The following is an 18,392-nucleotide window of genomic DNA, read 5'->3' as shown; positions in this document are numbered from 1 at the left end:
CCTCTCTCTGAATCTGATAACTCGGCCGAGGCAGTTATGTGTCGCTATCAGTCGCACAGCTGTTGCTTAAACACTGCGCTGGAAACGTTAGCAGAGCCTACTCCAGCAATTAGCCCTCCAGAGAACAAATCACCAACAAGAAACCAAACACAAAAGCAGCTGGGACCCTGATTTTTACGTATTACAGGCACCGGTGGTACAACCTTTCATGGGTAGCCAGATGAAATGGCCAAGGCCTCGCTGACGGGGAGGCCTGGACAGGATTTGCAGCGGTCGGGCAACGACAGGAGCACTATCGTATAGACAGCTCCTGGCCTTCAGGCACAGAAGCCAGGGTTTTCACAGCCTGACCCTAAATGATCGGGGAAAAGCATGGGTTTGACTACCTACAGGATGGCATTTCACCTTCAGATAGCACAACATAAAATAAAACTGATCTGCTCGGTAAGAGAGGTTGTAGGAAAGGCTTTGGAGTTTCCCAAGCAGCGAGGGGGATGTTTGCGTCTCCCTTTCCTGTTTAGCTGGTAGATCAACAACCCAGCAGGCATCCTGGACACAGCTTGTTTCTTTCCCGTAACTTGCCTAATACTCCTCAGTTTTAGGCCAGTGCGGTCTTACTTTTTCTTGCCATCAGATCTGGAGGATTTGGGGGCTAATTTTTTCAAAGCTGATGATTCCTGTCACGTTTGTAGGGCAGCAGGGAGGAGTTGCAGCTTGCACGCCGCCACCCTTTCCGCAGGGAGCCCAGAGTTTCTCTCTCTTACCTGCAGCCCTTCCTCGCGTGCCCGGCCTCCCCTGCACCAGCACACGCTCAGCTGGCATCCTGCCTGCTCTGCTGAGAGCTTCCAACCCCAAGGAGACTCGCGGGAGGGATGCTGAGCAAGACCTCCCTTCTCCTCCCCGCGCCAGAAGCGGCTGACGCTAGGCAAGGCGCCTCAGCAGGCGGCACCACCGGTGATCTCGGAGCAAGAATTTGGCATATCAAGCGTGTAACCCCCCAAAACCAGAACAGGGAGACACCACCTGCCTCAGCAGCCCACTGGAGGTGACAAACACGGCCGTGTTCCCTTCCTTGCACACTGCTGAGTGTGCCACAGGGCCCCACGCACGCCAGCACCAGGCTTGTGGGCTGAACGTCACCGCACGGCAGCGTCTCGGTGAAACAAACACAACCAGAGCCTGCACTCGCTGCTTTAATTTTTTTTTTTTTTTATTACGCATAATAAATCTTTCACACAAAGTAATGAAAAGGATCCCTAAGGTGATACTTTACAGATCTGAAGGAAAACAGAGTATTTGTGAACATGCCAGACTGCAGACTTCGGGACACTGCCAGACCCATATAATGCTATACTTTTGGACGAGCCAATCAGACTAGCATGGATTTGGGCATAAATCTTGGTCTGGCTCTGCTGCTTTGACTTTGGATTGTAACTCCAGCTGTTCCAAACCAGCTGGGCCCTGGGAGCATTGCATATTAATTAAATGCACAAGGAAATTATGCAATCGGAACAAACCTGCTCCTTCTGCACTTCAGTTCAATGCCATCAGAACAAGAGGACAGCAAGAAATAATTTACTGTGCGACTCCTGCATTGATGGAGCAGCTGGTTTGACCTATTCTAGCAGAGTGCTGCTTTATGCACCCTTTGCTTTATAAAAAGCCCTTTCAAGGAAAATCAGGTTCGCTCCAGCTGGACACCTGGCAGACAAGCATCTGCTCTCTGTGCGCCCTCATTCACGAAGCTCCACTTCTGCAGAAGGCAGTGGGGTGGAGGGTGCTCACCTCGGGGCAGGCTCAAGCGCTCACAAAAACTGAGCTACCCCAGTAATTTCTGAATCCAGTTTAGAAGTGCATCTTCAGGCTGATTTTTCCGAAGGCTGTACAGCTCTGCTGTCTCACAAACACTCTTAGCCTTAATAAAAAGAGAAGATTACAAATCACTACAATAACCAAGTAGAGTCATCCCCTTGTAAAGTTTGCTCAAAGAAAAACAAATATCCAAAAACGTAGCATAAACATAAGTGCAGCACAGTTATGTATCATTCATTTCTCATATTTTCCTAAGAAAAAACTGCATCTCCAGTCTGTTTCTTCATCTCAAAAGCTCCTGCCTTTTTGAAGTCTCAAATGCTCCTGAGCTGTATCTGTCTCCCCACTGATAATATTTAAATAAATATCGAAAGTTGTTTTTTTTTTTTTTTTTAAACCAGCATTTTCATTTGTGTAGGACTCAAATGGACAGATAAAAGGAAAGTATAATTCTAGGATAACATTCATGAAAAAAAAAAAAAAAAAGTGCAAGGAATTCTATTTAGAGCCACTTAAAGAACTGCCTGAAAGCAAATGCACCCAATTCTTCAGGTCAGTAAACAGAACATGCTGGAGCAGGCAGTGAGTACGGGGTTGCCATGTATGTTTAGGTACTAATTCCTTGATATTTCTGTTTTGGCATGCGATGCACTGGTGACAGTCCTCCACACAGCAGTGTGTGGGATTAGGAGAGCATTTGCATGCATGTGCAGTGAGCACAGTCAGGAGCTTCCCCACAGAAGAAGCGATCCTCATCCTGAAAAATGAGATGTTCTTTAAAAAATCAGGTCAACCCATTTCTTTTGTTCTTCTAACTGCAGAAACTAGTATATCAGGAAAGGACACTTAAAAAAAAACAAAAACAAAAAAAAAAACAACACACACACAACAAAACAAACAGAAAAGAAGCATTCTACATTCAGATAAATTTATACTTCTGCCATAAAACCTTTAATAGCAAACGGCATTTTCAACACAGAACTTTGCCAAGGATCCCCACAACACTCTATCACCATTACACGTTTTTACAGGACATTGGTCTATTTTACAATCTTATAACTATTTTCTTTGGAGATTTTTTTTCACATGTTCAATTTCCAGGGAAAACTTTTGCACAGAAGCACAGTAAAACAAGTCTGTAAGGGACTTTACCTTGAAAGCTGGTGTTTCTAGCCCTCTACAGAATATTTGCCAGTCAAAAAAAAAATGAAAAAGAATTGCTTTTGAAAATCCTCCCACAAACATTTTGACATCTAAATCAAGTGTTTTGAGTCTGCCTGGGAGCTAATTTGATTAATGTGCTGCTTGCTAGTTCACTTGGATGACGGTGTAGACACCAACTGAAGGACTGGAGCCTTGACAGTGTCACCGAAACAAAGGGCTGTGAGTGAAAGCACGGTGTTAGGTAACGAGCAACCCACGGCAGAATCCAACAGACCATAGAAAGCTTGACCCAAAGAAGCTGCCTGGCTTTAAAGAAATGAACATACAAACGGTGCTTCCAAATCAAAGTCCACAATCTCTTTCCCCATTTACCCCGTTAAAAGAACAATCAGTTGTGTGGTCGGTAGTAACATCATACCCCATGTGTAAGGCCTCATTTTCAGACAAGCTCCGGGTTATAGGACTATAAATACAAGGTTGCATACAAGGCGTCAGTTCCTCACACCGCTGCCTGTGGCAATCTGCTTCTGAAACATCGATGTTGGACTGTACACGAGCAGCAAGCTTCATTCTCTGTAAGCTCTGGGGTCGGAGGGTGCACACTGGAAGGGGTCACGTATTCACACGCAGTGCAGAGTTTCGTTTTCTCTAGGACGACGGAGTCGAGCTGGCTCGGCGGGGGCATCTCCTTCAGCCAGAGTCCATCGTGAAGAGCTGGATGTCCTGAGGGTTCCAGTACAGGGCCACGGCGGAGTTGTACACCAGAGACCAGACGTAGGGGATGAAGAACTCCTCGGGCTGCTCCTCCTCCACGTACTTGAACTTGAGCTCCGGGAACTTCTGCAACAAGAAACAAAAGGCCGCTGAGGGGAGGCTCGCGTGTCTGTTTGCAAACAGGCAGCCCACATACACGCTGAAAAAAGAGGCCTGGTGACAAAAATAATGGAGGGAACTGAACCATTAGACCCAAAGGAAAATATTTACCATGAGGGATAAAGAGATCATTTATAGCTCCTTCTTTGAACTGCATGCTACACTGGCATATTGTACTCAGCCCTTTTGCTGCTGGTCACACTCAATTTCCCTGTTAACAAAGACTGAACGTGTGAATCCTCTTGCACGTGTGCAGCCCTGCTTAGTCCGGTATTCCCTGAAACGCATTTTGCTATTAATTGCAACCAGCCCCTTAGCAGGAGAATCCTTTGGAGAGACCCTGAGAACAAACAGTCTGTGCTGTGAGTAACAGCGTTAGGGCACGCTGACTTCTTCCCTCTAATCCTCCCAGACTTTCTGCACGCTGAGGTTTGAGGACAGAAACACCTCCTGACAGGGAGCACAGTGCGAAGCACGGCCAGGGTTCTGGCATCCTGGGTGCCCTTTCCAGTTCTGCTACAAGTTCCTCTCAGCTTGAGCAAGCCCTCGCCTCGGTGTCTGGGCTCCCCTGTGGCTGAGGAGCACGCAGTGACTCTCACGGCATTACTGTGTAATTAGGGGACAAAATCCTGCAAGCTCTTCAAGTGCACCGTGCCACGCACGCATCTCTTCCACCTCAGCCCCGAAGGCCATCACCACAGTACCCGTGCACACAGCAATATTTGTTGCCCATCCAGGCAGGTACCTCCCTCTCCTGGACAACACGGGCTAGGCAGTGTCGTTTTCACAAAAGCCCTGTTTTTTAGTACCAGCTTTAAGCAAAGGACTTCCACAATTAACACAATTAGCCCCAGCTGCAGACAGATGCTGCACCCTCAGCCTCCCGTTTTCTCCCATTTCTCCCCTCCCAAAGGCACACGTTACACAGAGGTGGGTCAACGCATAGCCACCGTGTCCACCCTTGGTACGTGCTTTGGGGAAAAGCAGAGCCTATTTTTGTGTTGTGCTATGCAATCATCCTATTTCTAAATGTTGCCTGTGTCAAGAGCTTGGCACGGTCTCAGATAAGAGCCGCTGTACAATGATCACTGGGGTAAGATAAAACATGACCCATTTTATTATTTATAAGGCTGTGGCTAAGACTAAGAATAAACTCCATGGTGTGACATGATCAGAACAAGCAGAGCAGTGGCTAAGAAGCCTCTTTGCCCATTAATAATGAAGGGATGCCCTATCATCTGTCTCGAGTGTACTGCTTCCTCCTGCTGGGCACAGGACTCTTCTGGCTGGAATGGTCTCCTTTGAAGGAGCACTTCTTGGCCTCTTGGCTCTCAGGGTTATTTATCTAACCTTTACACGCCCAGGCTCTTTGTGTTCTTGGGAGTCACAAAACATGGAAACTATTCCACTCTTTGCTCGCGTCGCTGCTGTTATTAGGGCAGTTTGGTGCAAATCCCAAGCATGCAATTACGCCCAGCCACGAAGCTGCCACCTGCACCGTGCTTTGTGAGGAAGGCGTCTCCACGGGCAGCTCGTTCAGCTTCACTCAGCCACAGACCTGGGTGACGATGTGTCATCTGCCCTATTGACGAGGACGTCGGTGTCACCTTGCAGCGTGCTCCCATGTGCTGGGGCTGCTGTGGTCTGCCCAACACCGGCACCCAGCCACACGGGGCCCGTTCTGGGCATTGCTGTGGTTGTTGCTGCTGTATTTGCTGCCTTCAGAAGGGGGGGCAGCTCATCCTTGTGACAGGCAGTGGGGAAGAAGGGCGGTATGGTTTCCATCACTAATGTTTCTCTTTAAGGACCTGAGGCTGTTAGAGGACGAGGCTGCTAAAGGCACTTCTGCCTCTAAAAGTTCAAAGCCCAGAACCTCAAAGGTACATCAGCAAGTTTCATATCCTGTGTCAGACATGGGGCTTGTGGTACAGCAGCACTCCCACAGCCCTTTGTGCCCCTACAACCTCCCTTGCCAGGTTTGCTTTGACCAGCCTGTTTATCCTTCCACATCATTTTGTTCCCTCACTTTTAGGTGTCCCTTCACACTCACACCCAATATTTAATTTCCTGTCTCCTAGTCTGCTCCCTTCCCCAGCCCCGTTCCTATACCTTCATGGCCTCTCTTTAGCATATCCCTCTGTGTTGCAGTTGCCCACATTTTCTTCTTTTCCTCATCGGCCTTGTGAGATCCTCTGTCCTATTCCCAGTCCTCAAGCCTGACTTCCTCGTGACACCCCTCCTCTCAGGATGCCACGACTCTTTTGGCAGGTTAAGCCTCACTCCAACCAAACCTCATGTAGATTAAAAGAAAACAAACAACAAAAAAACTGATATTCTACTCTGCTTATCCTCAATGTAATCTTCCCCACTTCCCTCCTAAATGCTTCCTGACTTGTGGTCAGTGTAGACAGGAACATGTTCAGTTCAGCATTGCATCAGCAGAATGAATGGTTAAACCTCATGATTAAACCACTGTAACATTTCCTAGCAGAGAAAAGCCCTTACACAGCTGTCATTCTTCACCCCAAAGGTGGCTGCACGCCAGTACTGCAGCGCGTAGCAGTCCTTCTGGGAGGGAAGGGAAAAAAAAGCGATTAGAGATGCTAATTTGACTTGAATTAAACACAGATAACTTTTCTCACCTTCAAGGCCACAGGCTACAGCTACTGTTTTTGCAGGTACTCAGGGTACCAGTCTGGGACCATTCTGGACCCTTGTGCAGCTTAACTGATGTCTTTAGCTTTAAAGCACAAAGTTATATCGTTGTATTAAAAATTCCAATAGCTGTATCTGAGGTGCTCAGCTCTTACTACACCATCAGCTCCCTGCTGGAAGGGCAGCATAAAATAAACCAGATAGCGTTCACATTTTCAGGCAAGAACAGTCGTCCATTGATTTTATTATTAAGTCTTTCTTCAGACTGATCAATGTTGCCATCAACTGTGATCGTACCGTAGCAATTTAATAATCAATTTCAGATTAAAGACTGTAACTCACTGCAACCAGCCTGGACTCTCTCACACTCACCATATGCCTTGAACAGTCTGCAGTTTTATCTTGGGAATGCAGACAAGGATAATGAGATTTTTAAGGAGAGAGATAATATTTTCTGTCAGTGACTATATGCATTGCCATTACATACACACAATTTCAAGTAGATCTCTATAAAAAGAAGGTAAGTAATGGCAGAAATGAACATTTTTTGACAGGCACCTGAACAGTGGGCCCAGGACAGCTCAATGCACTGCAAACAAGACATGGAGAATTTGCCTTTCAGGCTGGTAACTCAAACCCAACTTCTTTACATGACTGCAATGATCCCTGGCTGCGTGGTGGCTGTGTTTCCACATCCATTAAGAATGAGAAATCCTAGAGGTCCAGCACGGGGGGAACTCCTGTATCAGCATCAGTCTTGCAAGGTTTGGCAGTCATCCATTTTTTAAGATTAAAAAAACCTACCAATACCAAAATTTCATTTAGAATTGCTGGGGTGTTCACTGAAAACAAAAATTGTTAATATTCAAAATCATCACATTTAGGTCACCTCAAAATGTTTCTGACTTAGCAGGCTGACTTTAAAACAACTTATAACAGCAAGGACTAAATACCACATAAAAAGTTTGACCAACACCATAAAGCTTTAAGATTTTTGACAGATGGTAGTTCAAGGAATGTTTAACTACAGCTCTGTGCCATTTATATCTCCTGCACGTACTGCCTCGAAATGAGTGAGCCTTTGCCATGTGCTGCAGACATACAGGAGATGACACCAAATGAATGTTTTAGGAGAGCTGGAAAACAACAAGGTCACAGGAGTCTCAGAGCACTCCTGGAAACACTGCAGACAGCGCTGGTGAGGCTTTTATCATCGAGCATGGCTGCTAACAAAATTCCCAAAGTGGCAAGTCAAAGCTGCAATGCAGAAAACCATTTTCTTCTGCTTTGCTATTATCGCGTCCAACTTCATTCAGGAAAAGGCATTTGCTCCCTACCTGGTGACACCTAAATGAACCTGATTTGCAGCACTTTCTGCAAAGAGGGACCACTCTAGGGCATCTTAAATGGTAGTCCTAATAATAGGGGAGAAGTCTTGGCAGGCGATAAATCGTCTTCCTGTTTTTCCTTCACAGCCCCGTTCATTCAGCTGGATATGAATCATGGTGCTGAAAGATGCACACGTTCTTCACCACCCCTCTGCTTCGCTGTTTAAGTTTTTGAACTCATTGCCCTGGCATAAATGGGTCCAGTGGAGCCATAACCTGCATTTCTGCTCAGTCATTACCAGAGGAGAGAGCCCTGGCCAGCTTAAAACAAACCAGCCTGAGACGTGACTTTAAACTTCAGAGCAGGAGGTAACACCAGGATTTGAGCTGCACAACTTAAATACAGACAACACTTATCAGCTCTGGGGAATCAACTTACCACAGCACCCTATCTTGTTTTCTTCTGCCAGACAAAGCAGAAGTCAGATTTAGTGGTTGGGACAGGGGTATAAACTAGACAGACCAAGAACTTTGCAGACTGTCTGCGCTGTCAATCATATGATTCGATGAAAAACCACAGGAAGTCCGATGAACAGATGCAGAACTGAACTGCAATAACTCCGCCACCACAAAAGTTCAACAACATCTTTTTTGCAGTTAACGATTAGGAAGATAGCATCACGGCCAGCCAACAGCACCTGGCATGGCTCCAGGCAACTCAGTGGCATTCAAGCTAGAAGACTTGAGCCATACATTAAAAAAAATAAATTAAAAAATCCCCTTCCCTTCACAAATTATCCATCCGAGCTGCTGTTGGGCTGCAGTGTCACGTCAGTGGGTGATCTCCAGTCAGATAACATAAGCAATGGCAGATGGAGTTGCTTTAGGAGAGAGAGTGACTCTGTGCCTTTGCTTGTTCGGTGATCTAGATATTTCACTGAATGCAAGGCAGAGCTATCAAAGAAAAGGGGCAGCTACTGTGGAAAGAAAGAAATCAAAGAGTTGGATTAACATAAAACTGGAGAATCCTCTTTTCCCCAAGTGCTTGGTTAGAAACACTTGTTTCTAGAACAGCAATTGAATATGAGTCAGTTTTTTCAAAAGCATGTGAACAGTTTAGGAGAAAAATACAATTTCCAAAGGAGTCTTACACATTTGAGAGTCAAACAGACATTAACTTCCAACAAATCTGAAACCTCAAAGTCTTGCTGAAAACGGGATTTGTGTGCGCTTGAAAATCTTACCACGAGTCTTGTTTGGTAACCTAATGACATGCTGGCAAATTATGTTTCACATTGCTTCAGCTAAATATAGTAGCATTGCCTGGGGAGCATCTGCAGGATTGGACCATATTAGCAATGTACACAAACTGGCTAAAAAAAAAATAATCAAAAAAGCCCCTCAGATTCAGCACCACACCAGGTTGTCATTAGAGATGCCCAGCAAGGTTTAGTTTTGCAACCTCCCTTGCACCAGAAGTACCAACCTGTACAGAGTTTGGGCAGAGCAGGAACAGTTGTGTTTGTCTGCACAATGCACAGCACACCACTTTGAAATCTTGTCCCCAGAATCCCAATCTGTGTTAAATTAATGGCCAATGAAAACCAATTCAACAGTCATGCCTGGCCCCCTGCTCCTGGTACAAATACAAACATATGTATGTAAATATTTGTATATTTCTTTTTTATGTAAGTATTTAAGTGCTTTGACAGCACAATTTATTGAATATCATTTTTCAGTACTTGTTCAAAGATACTTATTGAATTAATTTTTGCAATTATTTAAATTTTCCAGGGACAATAACCTCTTTATTTTTTTTTTTTCCGTCCTGTTTTTCTTTGCATTAATACTGCTTCTCTTAAGACAAAAATCTACATTACTTCGGTGAAAAATCTGTATGGGCTACACCACACCTGCCTGATATCATCTCTGTATCTATCTCAGGCTTGAGGCACAGACAGACCAGTAGATTACAGTGGGGAGACAAAGGAAGCAAACAGGAAATCTGCTAGACTAAGCAAGAACTGCACATTTTGTTCAAAGATCTGTGTAAGGAATAGGTGTGCATTTAAAGACAGAGAAGAAAGCAATGGCTCGAAGTCTGTCAGGAGATTTTGAAGAAATAGAAAACAAGGTGACAAAAGAGGCTCAAAAGAAAATCTATGCATTACCAAAATATCCTCAGTTTAAGGTATTATGTGAGCCATAAGAGAAAACAACATTTTTTACAGGGAGTAAAACCACTGAGCCAGATAACCCATGCTCATCTGATGGGATACAACCTTCCCCAGCCAGGAGGGCAGGGAAATTTTTCTACAGAGACAAAACTGTTTTAGCAAGTTCAGATCATTGACACACATCTTCTATTTTCAGAATGCTCAGAGAAAAGGTTTGCACAACTACAGCAGCATGAAAATACATGCTCATAAATGTGAACAGTTTACACTGGAAGATGTGAAGTACCAGAGAAGTACACATGACTCTGTTGAAAGTTCAGCAATTATAATTTTTTATGGAGTACTGAGAAGCCAGGTGGAAAGAATCAACAAACCAGTTGTGCCTAGACGTTATTGGTAAAGACACAATGATTTAAAAAAGTAAAATATTTGCAGTAATCCTGCCAGGGCATGAAGCTTTACGGAGTACCACATTGCTAAAAAGAAAAGATTGAACTTTCCATGGAAGGCCGGTGAACACTGACAGCTTTAAAGTCCTTCCAGAGAGTCAGAGAGACACATACACGCTTGGTTTTTTTTTGTTATAGCTAGCAAATATTGCTGATAAATGCCAAATTGTGTACTGGAAATGATTTTTGTCTTTGTATAGAGGCTTTCCTCCCTACAAATCCCACAAGTGCTGTACAAATCCGCATCATTACTTGACAGCACATGGCAATGGCACCCCACGCTACCTGTAGAAAAAGACTCCAAGTGAGTAGCACTCATCTACACAAAGACTGCGTACAGTTGACTCGAGTGGCACTGTAAAAGAACAAGAGGGTTTGGGAAGAACATACCTGCTTACAAACCTGTACAGACAGCCTTATACTACCCTCACAGGGTGCTAAGATGCTAAGGATGAGGCCAGGTACCCACTGCAGGCTGCCCTCTGTCTACTTCTGAAGCACCTGGCTCTGGGCTACGTCTAGCCAGGACAGAAAATGAACCCGCTAGCCTGTCTGGAAACGTACCACCTGAACAGATGATCCAGAGAAAATCCCTTACGTGGTTCTTCTGAGAAATCATGGGGATCCCTGCTCAGCTTGAGGGATATTGTGCCTACCTGGACAAGCTTCAGAACGGGAAGAAAGGATTACAAAGAGATGAAAGACCAGAGCAGGAACTGCATACTATGCTCTGGGGAAGGCACTGTTAACCTCCACGTAACATCGTGCTACATGTATATAATCACAACCACACCGTCACATTTCCAGCATGAGGAATGTCAGCGGATTACATCTGTGAGAGCTGATGGGTTTATTGTTAGAATTACAATTTGCTTGCCATGTCAGGACTGTTCTGCATACCGTGTTGACTAGATGAACACACATCTTTTCAGACCTTTCCCAGGATGACGGCTCAAAAGCTCCAAGTCAGCCACGCCTGATCTGTGACTTGCTGCCAGACCAGACAGAGAGAGAGACAGGGAACTGCAACAGAACATAACGTGGCTGTTTGTAACACTGCAGAAAGCACGATAGATGCTGGCTTTGTCAAATGACAAGAAAAAAAGGACTAGAGAATAATAAATGCAGTTACACTTAAAGCTTGAGTTTGTAGGTATGATGTGCAGGTGAAATACTATTAACCCAAAAAAAATACAACTTTTCTCCACTTCAGGACTTGATCTGAAACAATAAAAATACTTTGGAAGTACAGAGGCCTTCTGGAGGACAGAAGACAGGCAAATTTATCTGAGCAAAAAGTGAGTCACCTAAAAATGACAACAGGTAAAAGAGGAATGTTTTCAAAATTGAAATAAAAAAATAACCAATAAAAGATTTAAGTGCATGTAGCACAGAAAGCTACAAGCACAGCTCACAGAAATGGTTCTGGTGCCTGACCTTGCTGGAGCATTTCTGATCCTGTTATGTGCACACACTGACTACTCAGATAAATAAGTAAAATCCTTTGTGTGCTTTTGAATTTAGGGAATTAAAATCTGAAAACCAGAATAATCCCTGGACACATTTCTCACTTGCATCAAAGGGCACACTGCACACTGTGAGTCTTCCTCCTGCACAAGTGGGGATGAACCAATCTACTACGAGAGAAAACTTGTATTGATATGAAGTGGATGTACACAGTTTCCCTCCACAGGATTTGCAGAGAATGCACACTTCGTAATAGTAGAGACTATTTCTAACAGTGCTAGGGAAGATGCGAATGAGTTTAAGCTCTGTCTTCCTGCGTTTCAGCTCACAACCCATCCTTCTCTAGAATGCTGTGCAAAGCTTTACAGAGCGGTAAAAAACAGTATGTTTGTAGCAAGTATTTTTGTTCAAGGCTTAATTCATCTAGAAATCACTTATTCATTGCCAACTTCATACAGGTTTACACAGTTGCTAGGAAAAGACAGATTAAAGGTTCTGAGGTTAGACTTTGGATACCTTGTTTTGCTACAACTCACTATCAAGACAATGATGCTTCAGCAGTTCCCTCAAGGAAGGGCTTGGGTAGGCAGGAATACTCAGAATTAAACCCTGTGACATTATAAAGGACCCCCCGGCAACCAACCCATTCTCTTCCCAAACAGAACAGATTCCAGGCTGAAATTATTTCCAGAATTTTGTGTATGAGAAAGTTCAAAATCTGCCACTTTTCAAGTATGCTGAACGTAAACTGTAAACAAAGAAATTGGCTTTGATAACTCTGTTGGGACCCTCTCATTCACTTTTGCATCTTGTGCATGTCAGGAGGAATTAAAAAATGAATGAAAATAGACTGAAAGTCTTGAATTGAGCAAAAACTGAAGTTCTCCTAAGACTGTAGTACGCGCACTGTTTGGATCACAGCGCCAAAGATGGAAAATATTAAGTTTAGGCAAGTGAAGGTGGGGAAGAGTACACTTTGAGAGGAGTGTGCAAAACACACGGCAGCTGGCACAAAGTGCAAGTGCTTCCCCAGAGCTGGAGGCAGAAGCCTTCCCTTCGGCACACACAGCCTACTTGACAGCAGAGAATAAATCGTGTATCTGGGTTACAAAGTCTGTTTCGATCTCTACATAAAAGAGAGATCTATATGCCCTTGATCAAACATTTTCTAAAGCAAAAATAATACCATAAATGCCAACCAATATTCTGCTTGTAAAGTCAGAGAACTATCTCCTAATTATTTTCTGGGAAGTGAATTGCATGCTTTTAGTCTAATTGGTATAATTCATTAAACTTTTCAGGTGAGCTTTTCTTCACTGTTAAAGTTTTAAAAGGGCCTATGAAGCATACGAACAACAAGAAGTTTGGAGACAGTAATCCTGCTGAATAACTAGCATATACTACTATACGTAACTGAATACTGAAAGACATGGTAGATCTGCACACAAATCCTGGAGTTAATCACCCTTTTAAAATTTCTAGCAGCGACTGCTACTCCCTCAGTCACAGCAGCTGTTTTGATTTTGATAGGAGACTAGCCTAAAAGACAAGGAATGTTGTTTATTGTGGAAATGCTCTGGGCTCCAGATAACATCGCTGAAGCTTGCTCCACCTAGGCTAACACAGAGCCCCATCACCCTGCGCTTCCTCCACCAAGAGATGTTCCGCTGCTGCAACAAAACCCAGCTCAACCTCTCACTGCTGCCTGACCTCCTCTACTCCCACAGAAAAACCCTGCAGTTGTGCAAATGAAACTGCCACCACCTGTGCCAGAGACATGCAATCAGCAAAGCAAAATAAGCTCAGGGTGTTTGGTACAACTCTAGCAATGAAGGAAATGATTAATCTTCAAGAACATGACCTACATTTGTGTGTTTCTGTAACGCAGCAGAACAAGCACTCTGTGTGGCTGCAGGAGGGACTGGTCTCAGGTGCCCTTGTCTGGGCAATCGATAAATTCTGACCCAGCTTTTTTCACCTTTTTAATATGTAAAGGTTATCATTTTCTCACTGTTCCAGGGGAATTTTCATGCCCAGGGCTAGGGTTTTTCCTCCCCAGCCCTGGGAAAAGAGCAGAAAACTCCTCCAGCCACCCTGGTGAACAGTCAGCAACCACCTATGAGATCTCCAGCACAGATTTTCCTCTTGCTGTTCTCTGCACTCCAAGATGGGAAGAAAGGGACTCAAGCATGCTGACAGCATAAACCACACTAATTTGATAGTTAAAGGATTTTCCTGTTGGAAACTACCTACACGAGCCTTCTGTGCTGCTCTAATGCAGTCCTGGGATTATCCAGTTCAAGCACGAAGGCAGAAGACCAAGAGGTCAAACGCTGCTTTTGCACACCAGTTTCTTCCAACCAAAATTCAGTGTTACTACAATGTCACATTTGTTTGTTTTCTCCTTTAGTTGCGTAGAACTTATTCCCCCAACACAAAAGGTGGCAGGAGAAGAGCACAGTGATTCAGTTTGCATATTTTTCCAGTGATGAGGTCCCAGACATGCTTTCACTGGAAACTGGTGCAATGCTGCAGCATCATCCAAAACAACCCACCAAGCCAAAAAGAACATTACTTCGGACAACTGGGACCAAGCTGCTCTCTGTTATCACTGTGCAGGGGTCCAAAACAGTGCACAGGCTTTGGCTCTGTGCACCAGACAGGGAAACGCAACCCTCAGCCCCTCTCCACCAGCTCTGTTTAACACGCTGCTTCAATTCGCCTCGTCGATGTTGACATTTACAATGGATCCGCTTGTGCAGAGGGCTCCTTGCAGCTCTTTTTACGAGGTTTTGCTTTTACATAATAGCAGCCACAAAGACGAAGCCAGAGCCGACATCCTCCTCCCGTCCCTCCCACCACGCATGTCGGCGGCGCGGCACGCCAAGCCCAAACATCCTCTCCCCACCCGCCAGCAGCGCCGAGCACAGCGTGCGCCGGGGGAAGACGCTTGAAGGAAGACCTCCTCTTGATTTCGTACATTTTAATCTGGGAGAGCCAGACCTGTAAATATTACAAAACGATAACAATTAGGAACAGAGGCAGACTCACTGTCACCAGCTGTTAACTCCCAGATCAGGGCAGCCTAGGAAGTGGACCCTTATCTGCCTGAAGTTCAGGACATGCTGACTAACGCCCCTATTGAGTCTGCAGACCTTTGGCTCCCTAATCTCTCTGAACTGGAAAATGCACACCACGACGGACGTACTCCCTCCTCAAGTATTTTAAGCCTCAGCAAACAGACAATTGTGCCGTGAGATGAGCAGCGCTGCCCACTACATGCAGGAAATCAAATTTGTTTGTCTTGAGGAGCGAAACATCAAATGACAGTAAGACCTCTCCAACCTTCACACGTAGTGCCAGACTGCAGCCTTATCTCGCTGGGACTCTGAGCTGAGGAACCTGTGCCAAATGTGAACGTTTACGCAGGGTTTTAATGTTCTTTATCTTGCAGACGTGGACTTTGCAGCTTTTTTTTTTCTTTTTTTTTTTTTGATTTGCCCTAATGCTGAAAGCCCCGTGAAGATGGATCCAAACCAGGGGGGTTTAAACTGACCTCACCATATATCTGGGGTGCCGTTTCTGAAATAGATTTTTAGGTCATGATGGCACATTCAAATTAGCTACTGGAAACAAGCCTTTATCAATGACAGAGGCAAGCAGAGTGTAGGAGGGCAAAGCGAAAGATAAGAAATGAGTGAGGATGAGAATCACTGAGGTGGAGGACAGCTCCATGGGTCTCGCAGCTGGGCAGCTGCACGTCTCTTAGCTGGCCACATCCAAAAAGGGACCTGCGTGCCTGGTGTCATCCTGTGGCTATGGGTTTGAAAAGCAGCACTTTGATGTAGTGAAACTATTATTTTTAATGCAAACAATCACCCCAGACTGTAAAAGGGTCTTAAGCGAACTGCTCATTCACTTTGGTACTAACACATGAGAATTGTTTGTGTTTTCTGTTTGACTATGCTTTAGATGCAGTATTTCAGTATCTGCCTGCCTTCACTGAACTTAACTGTATTAAGGCCTCCCAAAACTCATCTTTAGGACATGAAGAAAACAGTTCTAGAGATTCTCCACCTCAGGCTGGGGAATTCTAACATTTACTCGTAAATGTTACTATGGCCCTTTGTTACTGAACATATCTGCCCCCTTCCTCTCTGCAGGTCAAGACTGTTAACCCTGGTGCCAGCAACCAGTCCTGGCTGGTCTTAATACAGAAGGACAGAGCCTGGCAAAACTTGATGGTGAAGGTAAGCAAGAGGAATTCAACTACACTTTTGCTGCCTGATTCTGAGCTCCGAGTTACAACCACCACTCGAACCTCAGGGTCCATGCATAAAGGACAACATGTGAGTGTAAGGGCTGTGCTCTTGTCCTGCTCCATTCCTTAGATACAAAATTCCCTGCTCTGTTGCGGAGCTCTGGTTGTTCACACAGCCAGCAGACCTGTCTTCAGGAAGCCATCTGATACAAGCCTCTGGTTTCCTATCAGCAAAAACCAATCCTTGCTGGGGTTAGTGATACCCAACACGCTGCAGCAAAGGAAGGGAAATCTTCCTCCTGGAGCCTCTGGATGCTGCTGCAGCATTATCTAGCTGCAGCACATGCACAGCGTATACTCCGATGGTGCCATGAAAATCTCACACCCCAATGCTGTGCTGGCTGCCCTCAAGCCATGCCCAGCTCAAGAGCCGTAGGTTGATTGCTCTTGCCATAGTTTAACTGATTTTTGTGACAAAGGAGTTAGCATAAATTACTGAGCTGGCATGCAAATAGTAGATGCAATGTATGTCCTGCAGGACTCCCTGTCTTTCCCCATCTCCCTGGTTACAACACCCATGGCTGGAAACACTTTGCACCTACCTGGAGTGCTAGCATGGTCATAAAGCGTAATGAGAGAAGCTAACAGGCTGGCACTTGGGTAGAAGGGAGTATAGCAGGGTTTGCTAGGGTCAGGAGTCAACATGAGACCGTGGTCAAGAAGATCGGCCCTTGTTTGCAAGCTCAACAGCTTGTGGGTTGAGCATTGCCATAAACCCAACCCAAACCCATGTGAATTCAAGATTCAATGCTATCATCTCACACTGCGTAACTATACAGCTACCAGAAAGCCATGGTGACCGAAACCGTGCCCTCTCAGCTCCAACAGCAGAGCCCTCGAGGGCGATGCAGATATACGTGAGAAATCCCCCACTTGGCCAGGAAAAGGCCATCTAAAGCACCAATCATTCCAAGCAGGAACAAACAGCCTGTAAATCAACTGGATAGAAGCATTGCAACTTGTACCAAAGGTTGTGACAAAATTAAACTCCATATGGGAATGTAGTTGAGGCAGCTCTCAGCTGACAAAGTACATTTCTTCCTCATCTCACTCCTTGGTGTAGTTGCTGTAAACATTCAAGACATTTCTCTAATTTATGCATTTAATTAAAAGATATCTATAACATTCATGCTGTTTACATTTAACCCAACACTGCAACGAAAGCTGTAATTTTGTCTAGGATTTATATTCTGTACTCAAATTTATTTTGATTCCTTGAGTTAAACATACACACAGAAGTGAAAATGTGTCAAATCATGAAAATGGAAAAGATTATACTCCATTATCTGGTTCATCTGTCAACCAGGGCAGAAATCTTCTGAGGACTGTTTTTCTCAATCTGCCACATGTTATAGAAAGTTAATTTAAAAGACTAATTCAGAAGAGACAGCTAAACCTTACAAGCGGATGAGCAATAGGACTGGTATAATTGGAATTTGGTTACATGATGTCTTCTCTCCCTATCTTGCTTTCAGTTGTTCATAAATCTCCAAGTCTTGCACCTTCTAGGATAAAATTTTAGAACTTGGCCTCCATCACATTATCTTTGCGTATGTATTTAGATATAAATATAAAAGAGAGGTTAATCCTTTCCTTAATCAGAAAGAGAAAAATGGGTTTACCATTAAAGAAAGCAGTAAGTTCATTTCACACACAACTTTTTTTTTTCCTTCCAGCTACCTCGCTGGTACTGAAGGTTTGCACTAGAAAATGAACACATGGGTTGGAAATAGCTCTTAACCAAGGAGAAAAAATGTCAGAGTATTTCAGCATAATTTTAGTTTGCTTTGACCGAAGTTGCAAGATATTTGGAAACAACACGTCATGCACATGCAGTGCATTTGGCACTGGACTTTTCATTATACTAACAACATATGCAACTAAGTAAGGAAGGCTGCACAACACATGCTAAGCAGATTTAGTCACGGTGAAAAATGTAATAAAAGTATAGAGTACATAGGGTGGCTTTCTATGGTATGTAGGAGGAGGAGGGAAACTTGGGAAACGTTACTTAGCCTGGATAAATGTATAGCTCCTAAGTTAATACGGGATGGGCTCTGGCTCAGAGCCCTCCTGTAACACGCACTGGACAGGGAGTTATGGGCTGCTCAATGAGCGCGTTGGGCTCCTGCCAAGCTGCTGCAAA

At 44.5% G+C, this 18,392-nt stretch overlaps 1 protein-coding gene across 3 annotated transcripts in view; it reads right to left on the bottom strand.

Moving 5' to 3' along the window:
• Positions 1 to 2,740: 2,740 nt before the first annotated feature.
• DYM (dymeclin) overlaps positions 2,741 to 18,392 on the bottom strand; it is a 157,076-nt gene continuing 141,424 nt past the window's right edge. For all 3 annotated transcript variants that reach the window (XM_082782842.1, XM_082782841.1, XM_082782843.1), the window contains one exon: positions 2,741 to 3,816. In XM_082782842.1, coding sequence (XP_082638968.1) covers positions 3,667 to 3,816 — 150 coding nt within the window. In that variant the 3' untranslated portion in view covers positions 2,741 to 3,666. The remainder of the gene's footprint in view (positions 3,817 to 18,392) is intronic.

This window comes from Aythya marila, assembly GCF_965140915.1.
Source record: "Aythya marila genome assembly, chromosome: Z".
NCBI classification, from domain to species: Eukaryota; Metazoa; Chordata; class Aves; order Anseriformes; family Anatidae; genus Aythya; species Aythya marila.
The sequence above is the reverse complement of the archived record's forward strand: the minus strand, read 5'-3'. Positions and strand labels throughout refer to the sequence as shown.